General features: G+C 48.6%; 1 protein-coding gene across 22 annotated transcripts in view; it reads right to left on the bottom strand.

Moving 5' to 3' along the window:
* Nucleotides 1–5,494: 5,494 nt before the first annotated feature.
* Nucleotides 5,495–22,752, bottom strand: part of Tenm4 (teneurin transmembrane protein 4) — a 2,974,939-nt gene continuing 2,957,681 nt past the window's right edge. For all 22 annotated transcript variants that reach the window (XM_039113155.2, XM_039113170.2, XM_063262756.1 and 19 more), the window contains 3 exons: nt 20,980–22,594; nt 13,878–14,020; nt 5,495–10,501 (listed from right to left, as the gene is read on the bottom strand). In XM_039113155.2, the coding sequence (XP_038969083.1) occupies nt 9,743–10,501; nt 13,878–14,020; nt 20,980–22,594 (2,517 nt within the window). In that variant the 3' untranslated portion in view covers nt 5,495–9,742. The remainder of the gene's footprint in view (nt 10,502–13,877; nt 14,021–20,979; nt 22,595–22,752) is intronic.

Genomic DNA, 22,752 nt, shown 5'->3' with positions numbered 1-22,752 from the left:
GTGCCACTCTGAAGGACTATCCGATTCAGACTGTGACATTTTGCAGTATAACTGCAAGGTCTAACAAATAAATGGCATTCAAAGTAAGGGGGCATTACAAGATAGAATTCAGAAATAGAGCAGACATGAGGGAGACTAAATAACTGTCATTACGGTATTCATGAGGTGACTCCATGAAGTCAACGTGGACTGATTCGCATGCTGCCTGGCAAATGATGGATAAAATTATTGCTATATCAATCAACCTCGGAGTCCCATCTCAGTCTCTCCACTTGTAAGGCGTTGGAGACGTCTTCTCAACGCTGTTTACAGACTTGAGTATTCCATTTTAGGTTTCATCCCCTCTATATCCGGGCAGAAAGGCTGGATGGTACCAATATCTAGTGTGATGCATGGATCAACCACTAGATGGCAGATCAGACCAGTCTATGTAGACCTCGAGCCTTAGATGCTGGACTGGTATTAGGTTGCCTGACCCAAGGCAGCCAGCATTACTCTCTCTTCCAAGGAAGAAGGTAGCATGAAGCTGAGGGTTAGAGTTAGTGGCGGTCTTTAGTTAGGGTCTTTAGGTATAATAAATTTGCTAGGATTTATCTGCAGGGCAGAGAGGTAGTTCTTAGATCCAGTTGAACCAGTGTTCAAGCACTTCCTGGCTTAGCTGTGTCGCAAGCTTGCTTCTTGTCACCTGAGCCCCATTGCATTCCACCCCGTCATGCATCACCTAGGTGCAATTCCATCTGGCTCAGCTCTTTTCCTCCCAGACTAGAGGCAGACTGTACTTATGAACTTACCCGTACCTAACATCAGATGCCTTGTAGGGAAAGTTTACTAAGTGAAGAGATAAACATGCTGTGGTTATTCAGTTGGCCTTGTCTAGCATACTCTAGGTCAGTGTTTGTACATTTCCTTTTTGTTTCTAGGCTCAGGACGTAGCTAACGATAGCCTGCTAGTCCCTGAAACTGGATTGTTTGGGTACAAATCTTAGGTGTTCCATTTGCTAGCTTTGTGTCCTTTTAAATATGCCTCTAGTTTTCCACTTGAAGACAAGAGATATTAATGGCCCCCCTCTAAGTGCACTGTGGCCAGAGTTAAATGAACAGGTGTACTTAGAGTGCTTAGAAAACACATTGTAGGCTCCCAGTCCGTGTGGACCGCTTTCTGAAACATTCCTTGATGCAATTGCAAAATGCATCCAAAGATGTTCCAAAGGCCCAGTGTGCCTGCCTACACTGGCCTTGGCTCCTAAGAAAGGGAAGTGCTTCCTCCTAATTATCAAATGGCACTGATAGCTTGAGGGTGCCCAGGGTAAGTCTCCAAGCTACATGATTCAGGGACACTGCATTGTCCACCTTCTTCCAGCCTCAGGCTCAGCAGTGGCTGTTGCAGATGTCCACCCGAGAGTGCTGGGGACATCATATTTACTACAGAGGGATTCTCTTCACAGTGGCTCGAGGATGGCAAGGCGTCAGGGAAGAAGAACAAGAGGAAAGGACCCCTAAGCTTATTTCTCTGTTTCCTTTCTGGTGCCTTTCATGTTTTTTTGAAGCAACTTCTGAGAGTCATTGTTCAGACCAGAGTGAAGCCTAGACCCTGGAGGAGCTCCTCTTGTCAGCTTTGAAAGCTGTATATGTGTAGGTATAAGTACGGGTGTATATGTGTTCATATGCGTGTGGTGTGCAGTTCAGTGGACAACGTTCAATAGTCCGTTCTCTCCTTCCACCATGTGGGTCCCAGAGATGAAACTCTTGTCACCAGGCTTGGCAGTGAGTTCCTTTACCTGCTGAGGCAACTTGAAGACTCTAGTCCCATTTTTTATTATAAGAACACACATTAGTATGAATTTCTCTTCTTGGGTCAGAAGTATAAAGAAAGCCGAGAAAGAGAGAGAGAGAGAGAGAGAGAGAGAGAGAGAGAGAGAGAGAGAGAGAGAGAGAGAAGCCATGTGGATGTAGTAAGTGTAAACAGTTGGCTGTAGGCCACACAGGATGTTGTCTGAAGGTCACCTGAACCCAGGAAGGGAAGGAAGGAACTGGGCAGGAGGCTGGTGTTACTCAGCTTTTCTGCAGCTCAGGCTGGGTGAGGGAGTGTGGCCACCAGGTGGTGCTATCAGTGCGAAGAAATCCTAAGTGTGACTTGGTAGACAGGCAGGAAAGCAGGCAAGCATCTCCGAGGAGAATCATAGTCCTAGTCTAACTACGTTGCAGCCATCTAGTGAGACTCCAGTGGAAATGGAGACGGGCTTTGGACACAGACTGGAGGAGTGTGCAAGGGCACTAGGAGAAAAGGAGGGGAAGTCAAGGCTGTGTGAGTCCCAACTCTGCTGACATGCTGTTTCCTAGCATGCCTTGGGACTCTGCCACATCCTCCTCCTGAAATACCCCCTTTTTATTCCTTTCTCTTTTGACTCAGTCAGGGTGTCGCTTTCTCCTGGAAGCCTCCCTGATCGGGCCCCGAAGGAAGAACTGGCTTATGGCTTTGTTACACTCCACTTTCCCTTCACCCCCTCCTATCTATCACTTTGGGAGCTTGAATGTTTATCATCAGGCAAGGGTTTCCTGGGTTCTCTTGATGTGAAGATCTTGGCTGATTTTAGTCAGTCCTAACCCAGCACATGGTTTTCTTGCCCATTGGATATCCATCCCTTTGGTAATCCAGGGTCCACTTTGTCTTTAGGTCTTGAGAATGTCCTAGTATCAACACTGGATAAGCAATATGGACGCGACTAGTCACATGGTTTACATAATCCAGCATAAGATGAAATTACAGGGTCCCCTTCTTTTAAAAAGATAAAGAAAAAGACATTCAAGATGGTGGCAGCAAAACACTGAACTCGGCAGGAGCCGAGCCCTTCTAAGCATGGAACTCTGTGGGGTTGCACTGGCCATTGCCCGTGCAGCTGACCCCAAGTGTAGGAATGCAGTACAGTCTCTGGTGATCCTCTGTCTGCTGCTGGGAACCTGCTGGACACACGAAAGGTGGTATTCATTCCCCAGTCTCTTCAGTGCATAAAGCCCTTCATGTGGGAAGTTCCTTGGTTCCCAAACCTTAATACTAAAATAGCTTAAAATGCGGCACTAGGGAATCCTGGGTTCACATTCTGATTCCATCCTTAAACACAAATCATGAACCTATAGCTCACCTGCCAGGCCCACCTATTGCCTATGGTGTGAGTTCAGTCAGGATTAATGCAGACAAGCACCTTGTCTAGAGACAACTCTTACTCTGTCTGCTGAGATCTCACCATTAAGGCATACCGTGCTTGTCCCCAAAAGTTTCTGGTCAGGGAGAGTCGGGCAGGCATTTGACCCAAGAGTAGAGTAGCACTTGCTCGTGGGGAGCACTTCCTGTGTGCTTTTGGAGTCAGTTATGGGATGGGAATCAAAGTAGGAAGGGGTAGGGAACAAAGGGGAGAAGTCTAGGGGTCCTGGCAGAGGGTGGGGGTGGGCAGGATCAGAGACGTGTGCACCATTTATCTAACAGATATCTACAAGTGCTTCCTGTGGCAGATGCCATGGAAAACTGGTGAGCAAAGGTACCTAGAGCCCCGTGCACTGCTAACTGAAGGGCCAGTCGTCTTGGCTGCATTCATGGACTCTAACCCATGGGCTCTTGTCATGTGTTCACTCTGAGGCAGGATTCCACCGGCCTCCTGAATGAGATGAACGAACTCTGTCTGCATTCATTCTCAACAGCCAACCTCACCCAGTCTTTGTGAGCTTTGTGAGTCCCAGCAACCTTTACTTAAGTGTAGAGAGGGCCAGAAGCCTCTGGCTCTTCAGGGCAGCTGTGGACTGATGGCTCTACACTGGAGGGACAGGACCCTGAAGTCAAAGAGAGGAGGACTTGAGGAGGAGCTGGACTTCTGTTTGGGGCACTGGGAGCAAGCAGAGGGAAGACTAGATTTAGTCTTGATTGACCTGGAGGGGCTCACTCCTGAAGTGGTCCCATGTTGAACAGCTCTGGTCAGTTTTAGATGATGCGCAGGGGGTGTCTTCTGAGAGCAGAATGATGGTCAGGGTTTTGAGAATTTATGAGCTGGGTGTGAGGATTGTCCATGAATGGCTGACAGGTGGGAAAGTCTGGGGGCTTGACTGGGTGGTCCAAGTTCTCAGGTAGCCTGTTGTGGCACATGTGAAGGGAAAGGTGCATGGGGCAGGGGCTAATGCAGCCGCCCCACTGGGAGAAATGGGAGATTTTGCTGACTCGGGTATCTGAAGTGTCACATGTGTTTAACAGTTTATTATGCACACGGCATTGGGGGCAGTATAGTTACCAGCAATTCTTTTCTTTTTTTCTTTTTTCTTTTTTTCAGAGCTGGGGACCGAACCCAGGGCCTTGCGCTCGCTAGGCAAGAGCTCTACCGCTGAGCTAAATCCCCAACCCCGTTACCAGCAATTCTTAAAGCAGTAATGTCTGGGAACCTATTAGAATTGCACATTCTGGGGCTACACTCCAGGCCTGCTTACTCAGGAACTCAGGAGGAGGGGCTATATTTCCATAAACTGCAAGCCAACAGTTTGAGAAGCATTGGTATAGTGTAAAGAGTGCTAAGCTTTGGACAGCAACTAAAGGGCTGGGTTGGCTGGGCTGGGTGTCCTGAGCAGTGTGCTACTTCTTTAAGTGACACAAGAAGTAATCGACCAGGCGGTCTGTGTCACCATCCTCTCATGGAGAAGTAAGATCTAGAGTACAGAGTATCTCAATGACCGAAAGTCAGGTTGTAGCACTGAAACTGCTGTCAGTGCCAAGGTGACTCACATTGGAGGGCTGAGTTGCTGATGCTGCCTGTGGCCTCAGCAGTGAAGTCTCCATCCAGCCTGGATGAAAGCAAGGGGCCTCTAGCTTGACCCTCCTTCCGCTAGAGCTTGGCATGGGCTAACCCAGAGCCAGTGAGAGTGGCATTCCTGACCTAGAAGGACAGTCGTTTGAATTTTCATAAAGTTTGCCACGTACACCTGGGAGCTGGGCTTCGCAAATAACCTCTTCAAAACTACCAGCCTTCACCGCTGGTGCTGATGGCTCATAGCTTAAGTGTGTGATTAAATGAGAGAGGTTCCCACGTGCGGTGATTAGAACTATGTTATGAGAAGAAATGAACACAGTAGAAAACACCTACACTACTAGAGGAGTTTTCTCCTCTCCCCCTAAGTTGTACCATGTGGTTATTATCACGTCTCAGTTGAAGTGTGCCTTTGTAAGGTGCGGTAACTCTGTGTCAGGTCCTGTGTTTGGTGGGGGATGGGCCAGGTGTTCCTGCCCCTTGGAATCTGTCTTTGACACCAGTGAGCATAAGAACCCAGGACAGGACCCAGCTTGGCGGCACAAGCTGAGGTGAGAGCTGCCTCCATGCGCACCTTATCTTTTAGGTGAGGCCTCTGTCATCCTCCAGACTTCTCTGTCCATGACCTGCAAAGGACGCTGGGACTGAGGTGGGGTCTTCCTCCAGCCCTCCTGGTAACTGCCACTGTTTCCCAACAAAGGCCACCGCACACCTTTAAACACAAAATAGTCTTTTATTTGTCAACGAAGGCTACACGGGATCACTTCTGGTTTTGTTTTTATGCTTTTTCCCCCTTTTTTTCTAGAAGGTATCTACATCTGCATTTATTTACAGCCTTGTTGGTATTTACACAGTCAAGAATACAGTGTTAGAAACACAAAAGTATTGAGAAAAAAACTTCTCAAAATTAGTTCCAGACTTCAGGAAAACTATTTCCACATGGTAAGGCCAGAGTCTCCAGTGTTAGCCATCCAGAGGCAGCTCACAATCGTCCTTTGCCGGAGCTGCAGGTTCAGAAGTCCTCAGAATGATGGGCACATTTAGAACAGTGGGGTTCTGGTGATGAGTGGATTAGAGCTGCTGGGGACCACCAGACATCTGTGGGTCAGCTTCTCCTGGGACAGCTGAGTCATCCCTGAACCATCAGCCCTTAGAATCAATCACATTTTTCTTAGGGACTAGGAAGTAGCCCGGTCTCACGCCTTTGGCATTCCCCAGAGGGTAAGAAATACAACACGGGGCCCCACCAAGGCCTCCGAAGCACAACGCAGCGTCTCCACCCCATGCCTCCCCACCCTTCCACAACCTCAGAGCCCACCACTGTTCCGGGCAGTCAAGTACACAAGGCTGGTTTTTTGAGAATGAAAGGTTGGAGAGGATAGAGTTCTGTCACCTGAGCGATGAGTCTTTAAAATGAGTTTGCTGTTTTGGGGGAAGGCTAAATAAAAAGGTCTCGAACCACACAGAGTTCTTTTGTTAATTTCTGTCCCCTCCCATAAAATACAGACAATGGTTTTGACCTAGCTGGGGATAGCATGCCTCTCATGGAGGGCTTTTAGTCCTGATGAAGATCCCAGGAGAGAGGAGAGACTGGGACCCCATGGGAGGTGAATCCTCCTGCCCCCAAGATCCACATAACCTCTTGGGCTAAGTGGCTGCTGTGAGGGATGAAGAACACGCTCATCTTTGTGTGATGGGTGATTTAACCCCAAAGCCCAGCCCTCTGCTGGAAGCCAGCAAGCTCATCTCCCTGGGCACAAAGCCCAGCGTCACTGCTCTCACCACATGGCCACCAGAAATGCGAGGGCTGCGGATGGCAAAGCTGTGTTCTAAGATGTCACATTGAAAACCTTCTCTGGAAAGGCAGGTACTTAAAAGTCACCACTGAAAGGCCCTTTCTTCTTCCTCCCTTACTCCATGCCTATAAAGCCCTACCCAGCTCACTCCGTTCTGCATCATTTGCTCCTCTCCCCATCCCTGCTGTTTACAGGCACTTGTCCGGCCTCAGTCTCCCGTTAGCTTCATAGGGTTTCTTTCAAACCCAGCATCCCCCAGTGGAGTCAGGCACTGGTCTGGACCTTGGGCTAGTTTTCTGCCGGCGATTCTGAGCCAAGTGTCGAAGGCTAACGTGCAGTGTATACAGAGTCAATATCACCACAGCACCCTCGAGTGATGCCTGTCCCCAAGATGACTACAAAGGGGGAGTGTGTCTCGGGGTATAAAAGATGAGGCTGAGAACTAACGAAGTCTTGTTTAAGGTCATGGAGGAGGGGCTGAGGCTGAGGGATTAATTGGCAGTTGTGGAGGGCAGAGAAGGTGGGAACAACACAACAACAAACCTTAGAGGTTCAGAAGCTAACTCCCATCAGAATCACAAACGTCCACCAGTGAGGAAGACCTTTACAGCTTAAGGATGCTTGCGTGTTTCCCCCATGGAATCGAGATACTCTCTCTGGGATGGAACCCAGGAAGAATACAGGATTGTTCTTTCAAATAGAGTTACCCAATAACTCATGGTGTTCACTGACCCTGAAAAATATATTCTTTGGAGGAGGGAGATAGCAGAGGAGGAAGACTTGGGCTAGATAGCTACAAGGAGATGGTTCCCTTGAGTCACATGCTGTCTCTCTGTGTTACAAGTAAATGGTCCCCAGCGGATCTCGGCCAATGTCAGGCAGTCCCAGTATGGGACTGATCAACTAGGCCAACTCACAGGACCCTTGCAGCCAAAGTACATTTTGAGGGGCATATGTCTTTTAGATACAGAAAGACCTGGTGTTTTTCAGGTCAAACTATTTTCCATCCCATCCAAGAGTGACCATGCCAGAAAGAAGTCCCCATTACCAGCTCGTGCTGGGTACGGTGGCCTGAGGGGGCATCAAATCTGACCCAGCAGAGCTTTGACCCAGAGGCAGTGAGCAAGGGCGGAGAAAGCAGGCTGTGGCATACTGTTGCAGCAGTGTGACAGATTCTTTTGGAATCAGGAAGAGCACTTAACGAAACACATCCTCTAATCCCAGCGGGACAATATAAGGCGAGATCTCCCCTCCCCAATAAGCTTTGGACACCTCTCTCTGCCAGGCGGAAGTACAGGCAGACTACACAATGCTCAGACTCTCATGGTAAGAGACCTTCTTGGTTTCATTAACTCATGTCATATTCTGAAGACTCTGTAAGGCTATAAAGGTGCCATGAGCTTTCAGTCCAACAAGGTTCCCACGGGGAATAGCTTCGACTTGGAATTCATTTTCCACACTTAATGTAAATGTAAGCCATAAAAGTCCCATTTCCTAAGAAGCCCAGCTCAGAAGGAAGCATTTGGCTTCCCCCCTGTCTCCCAGACACTGTGAGTGCTAATGACAATGGTATCTAGGCAGACAAACCAGGAAAGGAATCCTCCAGTGAGCTCCTGGCTCTGGTTGTCACAGTCCTCTGCCCTCCGTAGTCCCTGCCTGCTGATTGCTGCCTCCGTCTGGGCAGTCCTCCAGCACTGTTGCACCTGCGCCTACCCTCTTCCAAACGATGTGTGCACAGGTCTTCACAGGGACAGTGCTAGCCTGGCCTTCTGGATCCATGGGAACCAGCCTCCGGCACCACCATCCCTGATCCCCGTGGGGTCGTATGACACTGATAGGCCACACGAAGGAGCTCTTTCTTCTTACTTAAAAACAAAACACCACCACTACTGCCTGGGGTTCTCTAGTGAAGAATTCCACAGGAGGAATTTCCTGAAAGCCTAGGCTCTGGGGACTCCAGAACCTCTGGGAATAGCCTGAACAGGGGAGGCAGAGGAGACTCCAGGAGTGCGTTAGGGTTCTTGGCTCATGCCTTTGCTGGCTCCTTTCTTTGGCTGACGTGTTTTTTATTTTTATGCATCTTTCCAGGATCAAAGGCTATCAGGCATTTCTTGCCACACTCCTGACTGTCAGTGGCGGCGTCTGAGCACTGGAGGGAAGATAACCCAAAGCCATGGGGAAAGGGTTTCCTTGCCTTCCCTGGACATTGAGGGCTTGCTGTGCTTTGCTGGTTCTCATGCCTGACTTTGGGAGAGAGGAACAGACGAGCGAGGGACGTCATGGAGGATCAACAGCTCACAGACATCCTGGGTACTTTCACCTCTTGGAAAGGTTGGGGCTCACAGTCCCAGGATGTTTTATCACCAGATTAGGGAAAGGGCCTCAGAGACACTTTCTCTATTTCATTATGGGGCAGGGGTGGCACTGACAACTACACTAGAGATTTGTAAAAGGGAGGGGGGGGTTCATTTAGCATCAAAATATAAAGCTTGAACAGGAGTTTGGGGTGGCTTGACAAGGTGCTGAATAACATCATGGAATTTTCCAGAGCATGATGTAGGTCCTCGGGAGGCACAAAACATGGTGAAGAGCAACTCACCACTTTCTGTGGGAGCCTAACCAAAGCTCCCAAGGTCCCACCGGGCCGTGGCTCTCTGCACCCCTCACTCCTGCCCTCAGAGAAGAAAGGGTTACATAGGAGACAAGTTAGCACAGACACTCGAGTCTCACATCACACTGGGTACCTAGGGGCCGAGGAGGAATCACCCCAGGAGATGTGTTTCCCCAAGAGAGGAGAAATGTACCCCCAGTGACAGGGGGAATTCCTCAAGGAAAAAGGGGAACAGAAGACAATAAAGTTATCATCATGATCACACTACAGAGAAAAAAAAAAACAGAAAGAACAGAACAAACCCTTCCATTCTTAGCAAAAAATGTGTGAAGGCCAAATTTGTGTTTTTCTTTTCTTAAAAAAAAAAAAAAGATGTTGCATGAATTAAACAATGCAACAAATATCTTTCTGTTTTGTTTTCTGCACTTGTTTAAAAAAAAGTTTTTGTATTTTGTTTTTTGTTTTTGTTTTTTTGTTAAGTACAACACAGTCAGGTATACGGCCACACAAGAGTAGCTGTCTTTGGCAAGAAGTCCAGGCCTTGGCCCTTTCTGTCACCTTCGGCCCATCTCGCTCTGTCTCATGAAGTGGATGTTGTTGGCGCTGTCTGACAGTTCTGGGTACTGCTCCACGGAAGTCACAAAGAAGCCGTCATAGCCTTGCACCCGCCCCGTGTTCAGCACCTGCTGCTTCTCCCCGTCTGTCCAGGCCCGCAGGCCCTCTTCCCCTTCCCGCAGTCTCTGCTGCTCTCGGGCCCAGGCCTGGCGTACAGCCCTCTGCCTGGCCAGCTCCAGCACCCGTACCTTTTCCTCGTCCACGGTTGTCCCATAGCGGGTGTTCAGGCACAGTGCCCTGTACTGCAGCTGGATGTCAGTGTAGCGTCTAGTCCTGCCACCGAGCATGGTGTTGATTTGGGACACAGTGACGTTGACCCCGTTCTCCAGAGTTCTCCGCCCCCCACTGAGGCCCAGGATGGCCAGGTCACCTTCCGAAGGTCCTGGTTTCACAAAGTAGTGGGTGTCCACCCCGTCGATGGTGAAGTGAAGGTTCTCTAGATAGTGGGCATTGTTCAAGATGGCCGCAATCCTCCGCCCGTCCTCATTAGCCACACTGATGATGTCAGTGGTCACTCGACCGTCTTTCAAGGCAAACTTGACCCCCTTGCCAAAGATGGAACCACTGGAGGCAAACTTCTTTGTCTCTGGGGCCTGTTGGCAGCTGGTGATGGTGGAGCCGAAAAGCTGGTCAAAGCGTTCTAAGGTAACGAAGGCCTTGAGTTGCTTCTGAACTTCACACTGTACCCCGAGGATGGACTGATGGGGGAGGGCCATGAAAAAGAGAGAGGGAGAGTGTAAGACAAAGGGAAAAGCAAACCCCAAGAGCATAGAGAATCAGTTTAGACAGTGAAGTCAAATCTGCAGGGATGTATTAGCTTATAGCATCTGTCTCCGTGGTGCTGACCATCAGAACACCCAGCCATCCTCAACCGTTCATCCCTACACCCTTCCTTTCAGAGCCAGTTCAGGGAGCGGCTGCTCTGGCCAGGCACCTTGCTGAGTGGTGGAGATACAGAACATACTGGACATTGTCTTTGCCATCAAAGAATTCATTGTTTCATAGGCCCAGACACACATAATACCACAGCTAAACATCATAGCTAATAGATATGATAACATTTCTTGATCTTCAACTCAAGAATCACCATTCAACATTCCGTTTGGGGGTTGGGGATTTGGCTCAGTGGTAGAGCGTTTGCCTAGCAAGCGCAAGGTCCTGGGTTCGGTCCCCAGCTCCATAAAAAAAACAAAACAAAACAAAAAAAAAACCAACAAAAACAAACAAAAAAACAAAAACATTCCGTTTGATCCCAATAATAGATAGGGTATGATTTCAGTTCTTTTTTTTTTTTTTTTTTTTAAAGACAAAGGACTATGCAGCCCTGGCTGGCCTGGAACTCAGTATGTATACCAGGTGGGCCTTGAACTCACAGAGATCCACTTTCTTCTGCCTCTGCTGGGACTAAAGGCATGTGGCACTGCACTCGGATTCAAGTTCACGTCTAAGGGAATTAAGGCTGTGCAGCTCAGCCCTGGCCTACAGTCCCACCATTCAATCCACGTTAGTATTCAAACCCAGGCCTGTCTGACTCTAGAGGCCGGTGTCAAGGGCAACCACAGCAGTGAGAAGTAAACGAGGCCCAGAAGACGCTCAGCCTGAAGGTGAAGAGGGCAAAGGTAGGGTTCCGAGAAATGCATGCCATTAGGAAAGCCACGAATTGTCTCAAGTCTCTTGCTTCTCTACTGTTCTGCACTCCCATTACCCAGGCCCTTCGTGGAGGGTCTCTGCCCCGCAGTGCCTCCGTGGGCCTCCTTAAGTATCCTCAGCTTAGCTGCTGGGGTCAGGTTGGACCCCACCGATTGATGATCCATCTGTCTGCCCCTCCCACCCTCGAGGAGCTTGGGGAAGCTGCGCTCGCTCGAGGCTCCAGGCTTTATCAGCAACTCGGGGGCACAGGCTTTAGAAATAGACCCATCAGCCTCCCATTGAAATTAAGTCCTCTTTATAATTAATAGAACCCTGTCTGTGAACAATTATTTCCTAGAGTTTCACAAAAGCTGGAGTACTCAACAACAAAGATCTCCAATGCTTGCCAAGGGCAGAAATCAATAATTCATTGACAGGCAAGGTTGGCAAACAGGCAGCCAGAGACAGGGACTCTGGGGAGCCCAGCAGAAACCTGGCGGGGGAGGAAGTACTCTGTGGCTGGAATCAGCCTTGGGGACAGCAAATGCTGGGACATCTGGACCAGGGGCTGGGGTATGAGGGTCGGGAACAGGCTAGTGCAGAAAGAGGATGGACTCTGTGGCCAGGCAGACTTAGGTCCTGCCATTTCTCAGCTGAAGATCCTTGGGTAAGTTTCCCTGAGCCTAGCTTCTTTATTCATGAAATGGCTGTTTACATGGTTTAGTCACTGAGTCACTGAAGCGCCTACTGTATGCTGGGCACTGATTGAGACACTTAACCTGCAACTTAACCTGTGGAGATTCAGAATCTAGTGAAGGAAGAAGAAAACAAAAGTTAAACACAGCAGACCACCTGAGCAGACTCATCCTCAAGTCTGGGAGGAGGTAGGTAGAATGAACCAAATGGATTTAGCCTGGAACAAGAAATAGGGGCATGGTGCTGGGGAGCTGGCTCAGTTTGTAACGTGCTTATCCCACAAGCATGAGGACCGTAGTTCAGATTCCCAGGTAAATGGCCAAACATGGAGGCACATGTCAATAATATCAGTGCTTTGGAGGAAGATCACTAGGCCTTTGGGCCAGCCTGTCTGAATCTGTGAGCTACAGGTTTAGTGAGGGACACACACAAACACAAAGTCTCTCTCAAAAAAGTGGAGGTATGTGTATGCGAGTGTGTGTGTGTGCGCACACACACACACACACAGAGACACACACACAGACACAGACACACACACACATACACACAGACACAGACACACACAGACACACACACACACATACATAGACACACACACAGACACAGACACACACAGACACACACAGACACATACAGACACACACACACAGACACAGACACACACACAGACATACACACACAGACACACACACAGACACACACACAGACACACACACAGACACACACAGACACACACACAGACACACACACAGACACACACACAGACACACACAGACACACACACAGACACACACACAGACACACACACAGACACACACACAGACACACACAGACACACATAGACACAGACACACACAGACACACACAGACACACACACACACAGACACACACACACACAGAGGTGGGGGGGCAGGAGGGGAGGAAGAGAAGAACTGGGGTGGCAGGGGTTTCCAAGCACAGGATCATGCCACATGGCATTGCTGCCCCTCCCCAGAGTTTACTGTCCCTGGGCTGGCATCCCCCAGGCTTGGTTTCTGCTAACCCACCCTTGCATTCCATGGGCCCCAGTACAGGGCTGGAAGACACAGAATCTGTTCCTGGTACAGAATTTATGAATGGAGGCTGAGGTCGGGATGAACAATGCGTGAAGTGATCAGCAGCTGGTAGGACGAGACTGTATAAAAGATCTTTCCAGCCATATAATTCTGAGTCTTTGAAATTTGATCATAAAAGGGAGATAAGAAAAAGTAACTTTTCTTTCCTCTTATGGCCCTCCTAGTCATCATGCTCAGCCAGATGACTCAAAACGCTTCTGGGTTTGAATAGTCTCAAGCATTAAACATGTACGATAACAAAGAACAGCATGGTGCACTTGTTAACTAACTTAAGTCACTCAATGGCAGGTTTACAGGTGCTCAAAAAAAAAAAAAAAATCACATCTGCATTCAGAACACTCCTTTTCTCTTAGTGCTTTTACCTAGGAGTGACAAAGGCTGTTTTTTGTGGTGGTCTGAACATGGTGGATTACAAAAACCTCCTTCATGCAGCCTGTGAGTGTCCACGTGCTGCTAGAGTTGGGTCCCTGGGGCCTGCCTAGCCATAGTTTGCTGTTTGTTGAAAGCCGTCTGGCAGGAGCCATGCAGGGGCTGCCTCAGTTTCCAGCCCTGGCTTGGTTTTCCTGCACAGTGGGTGGGGCCCCTCCTTCAGTGTCAGAATGGCTGAGGCGTGGCTGCCTCGTGCAGCGTTACCTTGCTGTTGTCCCATTCCTGAGTTTTCATCTGTGTGCTCACGAGCTCATAGGAGGGCTCCATGGCATCTGTGTCTGGCTTGGGGTAGCCAGGTATCACGTTGTGCAGCTGGAATCCGAAGGTAAGCAGCCAGCTGTTGACATCTGGGTGGAGAGAAACAGAAATGAGATTGGGGAGTGAGTGAGCCACTGACCAGGGGCCACAAGGGAAAGGTGACGGAACTGACTGCTATACTTAATGGAGGTAACGTCCTGGGCTTAAAGCCAAATGTGCTGCTGGCTCCCAGCATCCCTCTGCCCGGCCTATGCCCAGGATCCTCCTCAAAGGGGTATATCCAAGAGAGATGAAACCTAAGCAGGCCTAGGCTTCCAGATACCTTTATGTCTCTCACCCCTTATCTGCTTACCAGAGGTAATGCTCGTGAATGAAAAGGTCAGTCAGACCCAAGAAAGGATTTTAATGGCTGACTCAAAAAGAGAAAAATTCACTCAAGGAACAAGCTGCCCCTCCTTTACCCACCCTCTTTGTAGCCATTAGAGCCTCAGGGCCAAAGTGCCTCTGGGCATGGTGCTGGCTAGTATAAAGATCAAAGGGCTTTCTTATTTGCTGCTGACTTTTACTTCTGACAGCACAAGGAGTCGCTCAACCTCCCAGTGCTTTAGCCTGCTTGTTTCTGAGCTTATTAATCGCGCTCCTTGGAGTTGCAAGTTACAGATAAGGGTTTTGGGTGAGCATTTGGCTCTGAAGAATGGAATCAGAAATCTATGATCCTGGCTTGGTAGAGTGCTTGCCTAGCATACCCAAAGACCTGGGTTCAGTCCCGACAACTGCGTAAATTGATGCCTGAAATCGTAGCACCTGGGAGGTGGAGGCAGGAGGAGCAGAAGTTGAAGGCTATCCTTGGCTACATAGTGAGTTTATGGCTAGCCTGGGTTATATGAAATCTATCTTAAAAGAAAGCAAAGCAGAATCGAGGATGACAACGAATAGACTCTCCAGCTAGCCAACCAAATAGAAAAACCAAGAGCCACGACTTTCCTTGGGGGTTGATGTTGGTATTAGGAATTGCCTTCAGCAGCGACACCGGTTGGTCACTGTTGCCATGGCAACGGCCATATACCCCCCCCCCCCCAAGATCTTTTGACTCAATTCAACACCTCCACCTGGGATGAGCAGTCACACTCCAAATAAAAGGCAGACTTCCTCTGCCCTCGTTCTCTTTTTGCTTCTTTCTCTTGCCCCTTCCCCCTGTCTCATTCTCCTATTAAATCTCACTGTGTGGAACTGTGTTGGTTTTGTGTGCTCTAGCTGGATGGGCACGGCCAGTATTTAATAACAACGAGATTTTAATAACAACAGTTGAGGTGGATGATAAAGCAGGTGTTACAGGGACCCAGAATATGAAGCCTCAGTGACGGGGTGGGGTGGGGTGGGGTGGGGTGGGGTAGGGCTGGGTGGTGGTGTACAACGTTTTAAGGCCTGCCTCAGAAGCAGGTGCCGTTTGTTTCTTTCCAACGGAAACACATCTGAGTTGGAAGGTCCCGTTGATGACCTAGGCCAAGGAGGAAGTGACCCCTCTAGAAGCTGCTGAGAGGGAGTGACCTGTGGGCATCAACAGTTGGCTTCATGACACTACTGGGACCCATGTGTCTCTCCCGTCTAGGCACCTCACCTTTGTCTCTGCCTTGCTTGTTCTGTTCGTTTTCAGTTGTCCCGGGACGCAGGTTTAACCTCTCACTTCAGCCTTGCTATGCAGATGGTAAACAGGAAGGGAAAGTGTGTGGCAGTTAAGGTCACACAAGCCCACATGCTGGCTTCTCAGGGTATGGACTGTGGACTTGGAGAATCTACTTAACTTTCCCGAGCCTTAGTCCCCTTGTTTGCACGCTGACAGTAGGAATGGTTTTAACTAAGTCTTGGAAAAGAACAAGGATAACTAACATTTGGGGGCAGTTACTGTGTAGCAGGAGCGTTTCAGGCTTATGCCTAAACGCTGGAGTTAGTGTACAATATCCAGTGTACTGGCTCACAGAGAGGTTTCTGTCGTTGTGTATCCCAAGACCCCCATTTTCTTATTTATAACAGGGGCTTGGATGGCTTTTTTTTCCCCATGGCCCTTTCCTCAGAGTTTCCAGGAATCTTTCATCCTAGGATTCTCGGAAGATGGATCTTTGGGAAATTTAAACAAACAGAACATGCCCGGAGAACACATCACAAAGCCCTTTTGCTTGAGGCTGAGAATGTGCATTGGGATTTTTGTGGTTATCAAGAACAGTGCAGGTACCCGGGTAAGCAGGGGGCACAGGAGAAGGCTGGGCTTTAATTATGAGTGATAAGACGGAAGCTCTGTTATCATGTCTTTCAGAAAAATGTCAGAGATCTATTTATTAGCTAGCTTTCCTACCGGGCTTTTCTGAAGAGCTGGGAATTGTACTTTTACAACCTCAGGGGCAGGCGTTTCCTTCCTCTTGAAAAGCTCCCTGAGTTACCTGTCAGTCCCAGAAGGCCCTGCTGCCACGGGGGAGGAATAAAACACAAGCTATTTGAAGCCCTTTCAGGAGTGCATGCCTTTGTTCTTCACAGAATGTATTTGAATAAAAAAAAAAAAAGAAAAAGAAAAAAAAAAAAAAACACCAAAACCACTAAGCATTTTGAAGTCCGACACCACAGAGTTCTAACGAGGGCTTCTCAGCGTCTCTGTGGAAAGGTTACTTTACCAGTCCTGAACTTCGCTGTCTGTGTTGGTTTCCCCTAAGCTGACATCTTCAGGCAAAGACTCAGCACAGTGATGTGTGACATATACCCGTGGTGGATGTTTTAGGGTTGCCTCCCCACGATCCAATTCTGAAGTCGGTCTCTGTTGGACCATGTGACCGAGGATCAGCCAATCAGTGCATTCTGTCCTCTTCAACCCTGGTAATTGCTCTGTTGTCTCTTGACCCAGGCCTACCTAACCGGAGTATATGTATCTCAGGGCCTTGGTAGGTGCGTTTGGCAAGAATAAGCATTCTTTGTTGTAGTGATGTGAGTGAGGATACAGTTAGCCCACAGAGAAGGTAAAAAGGTACAGTCGGTATAACGAGAACCAGCAGAATCTTAGTTTCATATTAGCCACTGCGAATCATTTCTGATACTCTGAGAGCTTGATTGTTTTGACAACAAATAAACTGTCTATTTCATGTGCCACAGGATCTACTTCATAGGTAAAATCAATGTTGGGGCCATGACCGGTATTTTCGTTGAAGTGGAATACACTAGACTAGAAAGTATATAGATACCAAACTTAAGGACTGCTTTGCAAACCTTTGGTTTTGGTGTTTTATAGTGATATAATTTTTTTTCTTTTGTGAGTAGGTTCTCATCTCCTATTCAGGCTGGGTAGTCAAGGATGACCTTGGACTTGTGATCCTCTAGGCTCCACCTCTGGAACAATGAGGTTACAGGAATGCAAACACTACACCTAGTTTATTTGGCACTGGGGATGGAGCCCAGGGCTTCACACATGCTAACAAGCACCCTACAGACCGAGCTTCAATTCTAGCTTCACAACTCTCTTCCTTAAGGTGGGTTCACAGGCAAAGACGTTTGTGAAAGGGGGCATGTGTTCTACGAAGGCAGGTGCCAAGCCTTCTTCCCCTTTGGATCCCTAGCGTGGGTCTGGCACAGAGAAGGCATAGCCAATATGATATTTGCTGGATTTAACTGTCTGGGAAGTGAAGCACAAGCTGAAAATGTAAGGTGCCCCTTGGATAGCTGAGAGCTGTGTTAGAAAGCAGGATTTAGAGGCTGGGTGATCATCACGGGAAACGTTCTGAAATAAGAGGGCCCTGTTCTATGTGACTCTCCGCAGACCCTTGGTCTTTCAGGGCCTCACATTTCTCCTCTGCAGAGTGCAGATAATTGTCGTGATCTCACAGAGCTCCTGCCAGGCTTAAAGGAGCCGGTTTCTGCAAGTGTTTGGCAGGGAGTGTTTAATCATGCCAGTGCTATTCTGGAAGGAGACTATATGCATATGGTCGTGTACAAAGGAAGAGGGGGAGGGCAACAATATTTTGGCAAGCTTTAAATTTTTTTTTTATGGAAAATTATATTTCCTATTACAGTATTTTTTTTCCAGCTATAGTAACATGCCAAGATGTCTCACAGGAAACCCACTGGAGGGTGAGGCAGGGGTGTGCTTTGTGCAGACAGATGTAATGGAAATGTCACCCTAATCTGTCAAGGCTCTGTAGTGCTAGCAGCTGAGTTGAACATGGTAAAGCTGGGGACGCTGTTAAAATGTGTGCATTTATCCCCAGGTCCCAAGTGTGTTTTCATGACGCCCATGTACCACCTTGGTCTCCCTTCTACTCTGGTATTGGGACTCTTCCTCTTAATAGAACAACCTAGATACCCCCACCCCCAGAAAAAGGAATCCTCCTATTGCTTTCAGCAGAAACAGGATCCAGATGAGGCCATCAAGGTTTAGGGTGAGGGAGTACATCTGTGCCTCTATGCCATTCTGTGAGCCAGATACAAGGCCCTGTTTCCAATTTTGTGAATGTTCACCCTACTCTTCAGAACGCCTTTCTCCCTACCACTTGATGAAATCTATTCAGGAGCCAGCCTCAAGGATCAGCTACTCTTTGAAGGCTTCCCAGAACCCTGTGGTAGAGCCAGTTGCTAGCCTTCTGTGATTTAATGGCCATCTGTGCAAATCTTCCTCGTGGCCCCTCACATTGGACCAGAGTGTGCATTTTCTCTGATAGTGAGGAATTCTGGAAGGTGGGGATCATCTTTCTATTCTCATAACTGGAACTGAGAAGGAGTGGGATGGAAGAAACAGCCACAAAGGGGGGGAGGCAAACGGATCAAACACGAGATTAGCAGGTTTTCTCAGAACAAATTCTCACAAGGAACTGGCTGGCTTTATTTGGATCCCATAGAGACCCTCCTTGTGTAGCTCTCCAAGGTACTGTAGCAGCCTGAGATGTTTCTATCTGCAGGACCCATGAGACTTTATACTCAAGTTGGTTTCAGAGGAGTAAAGGTGACGTTCCCTTTTAAAGCAAAATGGTGAAGGAAAGGGAACCAACGTGAGCTGTGCTAGGCATGTATATCTCACGTCACCATTGGCAGTGGTGGTGGGGTGGATGTGTGCGCGTGCGTGCGTGCGTGCGTGTGTGTGTGTGTGTGTGTGTGTGTATGATATACCCTCATATATACATACATATGATATGTATGTATGCACATATGTATACACACACACCACCAGCACACACCACCCCCATACACACATATTTTAAGACACGTGTCATATATCTCAGGCTACCCTCAGACTCACTAAGTGGTCAAGGATGATGTAGAACTCGATCACCCAGCCTCAGTCTCCTGAGTGCTGGGATCTAGTCCAGGGCTTTGTGTATGTTAGGAAGCACTCTATCAACTGAACTCTGGGTGTTTTCTTAATCTTCTAGTTTATCTTGGAATGCTGATTGCTGACTTACTAATGATGTTTGCTTGTGTCTGATTCAGTTATTATTATTATTTTTAAACACCAGGGTCTTCTACAGCCCAGACTGGCCTAGAACTCTCTCCTGACCTCCATTCCTCCACCACACCCTCAGCTTATATGTTTTAGTTTTCTTTTTTCTTTTCTTTTCTTTTATTGGATATTTTCTTTATTTACATTTCAAATGCTATCCCCTTTCCCGGTTTTCCCTCCAGAAACCCCCATCCCAACCCCTCCCCCTGCTTCTATGAGGATGCTCCCCACACCCACTCCCTCTCTTCTCCCTGCCGGGACATTCCCCTACACTGGGGCATTGAGCCTTCACACCAAGGGCCTCTTCTCCCATTGATGACCGACAAGGCCCATCCTCTGCTATATATGCGGCTGGAGCCATGGGTCGCTCTATGTGTACTTTTTGGGTGGTGGTTCTAATAGTTGCTCTAGCATAGCATATGAACATTTAGCCAACCAGAATAAGGGTAGGTGTTCTATTTTATATTTATCTTGAGAGAGGGTCATGGTCTTACTATATAGCCCTAGCTGGCCAGGAACTCATATAGACTAGGCTAGCCTTGACCTCATAGAGACACTTGCCTGCCTCTGCCTCCTCAGGGCTGGGGTTAAAGGTGTGAGCCACCATACCGACGGTGTTATTCTATTAAGGGAAGCACAGAAAACTAAAATTCAGTGCAGTAAAATAATATGTTATAGTTAAGAAATGGCAGGTCCATTCCCTTAGCTCTGTCTGTCTCGAGAATCTGTATTTTCCATCATCATAAGTTGAAAAAAGCAATTTTATTTTAGCCACACCTTAACTCCTATCACTGAGGACTCATACCCAGCTTGGTTTCTATGGCAGAAACTCCCCGGGAGCATTCCAAAGGCTGTTTCCAGTGAGGCGTTAGGATTTTATGGTGAAATAATTTAGGGAAGTTGTGTGTAACTATGCCAAAGAGCACTAAACTACAGAACCTCTTAGAGCCTTCATAAACTGAAGCGTATTGTGAAAAATTAAGAATGGCCATCCTACCACAAGAACAGGGCCCATAGAATCAACTGACCAGGACTCAAGTGGACTCACGGAGGTCAGGGAGCCTGAATGGGTCCGACCTAGGTCCTCTGTAAATATGTCATGGCTGTGTAGCTCAGTGTTCTTGTGGGACTCCTAACAGAGGGAGAAGGGGTTAGGCCTCATCAGCCTTGATGGGATGTGCCTGGTATCATTGCAGCTTGTTATGCAGTGTTTGGTTGATGCCCCTGGAGGGCCTGCTCTTTTCTGAGGGGAGGTGAAGGTGGGGTGATTATGGGGCAAAAAGAGGAGGTAGGGAGGAAAGGCTAAGGGGAGGGAAGGGAAGGGAGACTGTAGTCAGGATGTAATAAAGAGAAAAATAAATGAAAAGGAAAATTTTTCTAAAAAATAGATGATAATGGTGGTTCTGATGCTGGGTCCATTATTTCCAGGATAGCCTCCAAACTATTGTTTCTTTAGATACACTGAAGATTTCGGGAGATGATGCCATTAGAGACAGCCAATGTCTCCCATCACCCCATGCCAGCTTTCTCAAGGAGCAATGGGGCAGGTTCTGACCTAGGGTGTACCTCAGTCCTCACCTGTCATGAAGCACTTGATGTCCTGAGAGTTGCTGATGGGGTTGTTGTTCTTAAACATGTAGAGGTGAAAAGGCACGATGCTGCTGCTACTCAGGCGTTTCCAGAGTTCGTGGTCTGGGCTCGTCCAGCGTCCGGCCAGCACATCATAATCCCGTCGGCCCATGTGGACAAGTTTGGTGAGTGGATCATAAAGGCCGCCGTGGTAGCCAATGATGATCTGGAAGTTGGGGTTCGTGTCCATGTAGATCTCCCCATAGGCTGTGTATAGGATCTGCTTAATCATCAGGCCGGTTCCACTGAAGACAGCAAGGGGGGTCCCGATATTGTCACAAGCTATGTAAAACTCATCGCCGCTGCTCAGCTCCATGGCAAAGAGGTGCCCTTGCAGATCATAGTAGAGGGACGTGATCTCAGAGCTGGAGTGGTTGTAGAGGTGGGTGACCTTGGTGGGGTTGGTCAGGTCTGCGTAGAAGAACTGTAGGTGGTGGCTGTGGCTGCTCTTGCTGGATACTCGCCGCCCCAGGCCGTCATAGCGGTACCTGACACTCCACCCACTAGCCCGGTTGTAGGCTTTGATGAGCAGGCCGGCTGAATTGTACTCGAAGACATCCCCGCCTCGCTGCCTTAGGAAGCCGTCTTCATCCATCTTGTACTGCACATCGCCCAGCCTCGTGATGCGGTCTCGGAGGTCGTACCGCAACGGTGTGAGCCGCGCGCTGTTCCCAGGGCTCAGCAAGTGGAGGTTTCCGTTGAGGTCATAGCTGTACCGCCAGAGTGGCTTGTCATTGATGGAGACTGTCTGCAGCTGGCCATCGGCGTCGTACTCATAGGAGTAGCGGGTGGTGTTGGCGTAGGGTCCCACCTTGAGCTCCTTCTTCACCACCCGTCCCATGTTATCATACTGAACAGTCATCCAGTACATGAGTGACCGGAAAATCTCGTACTGCACTTCCTTCATCCTGCCGTAAGCGTCGAAATGCTTGGTGTGCGTCATGACGGCTGTGGTAATGATCTGGTTGATGTCATAGTAGATGACACCAAACTTCCCAAACTGTTCTGTCTTCCCTGACACATCATCATAGCGGTAGAGATCGATGGGCAGCGGGGTCTCGTTGATCACGGCCTGCATGCTGGTCACGCGGAAACTGTTGTCATAGTTGTAATCAAAACGGGCATTGACCATGCCTTCTTCAGTGAATCGGAAGATCTGACGGTCGATCAGGGGCCCAATCTGACGGTAGCGGATAGTGCAGGTGAAGCCCTCATTCTGTAGGTTGACCGTCTTCAGCATGCCCGCACTCTCGTCGTAGGTGAAGCTTACCTTGGTGGTGTCGTACAGGGTCTCAGCCAGCTTTGACAACTTGCCGTACTTGTAAATCACCCTGCGGCCAGTGCCCAAGTAGAAGGTATGTAACAGGTGTCCATCCTCAGTGAAGTCCTGTATGACTGAGGCATTGCCCTCTGGCGGTTGGTAGATGTTCCTGTAGTAGCCCACTGAGCGAATGGTCTCCAGCGTCTGCCGGGCTACGTTGGGCATGGTCACAGAAGAGAGGCGGTCGTTCTTGTCAAACTCGAAGATGTACTGCCTCTGGCTGTGGAGGTGGAGCACCATGGACTGGAGGGAGAAGAAGATCATAGATGAGGGAGGTGGGAGAAGGAATGATAGCCAAGCACCCACAACTTCAAAGAAAGAAATGGGAGGCTGAGAAAAGCGGTGTTCTGCACTATGCTTAAGCAGGCTGTCTCGTCCTGTGTATCATGGGATGCTTGACA

This window comes from Rattus norvegicus, chromosome 1 (assembly GCF_036323735.1).
Source record: "Rattus norvegicus strain BN/NHsdMcwi chromosome 1, GRCr8, whole genome shotgun sequence".
NCBI lineage: Eukaryota > Metazoa > Chordata > Mammalia > Rodentia > Muridae > Rattus > Rattus norvegicus.
Note: the sequence above shows the minus strand (reverse complement) of the source record. Positions and strands in the feature narration are given on the sequence as shown.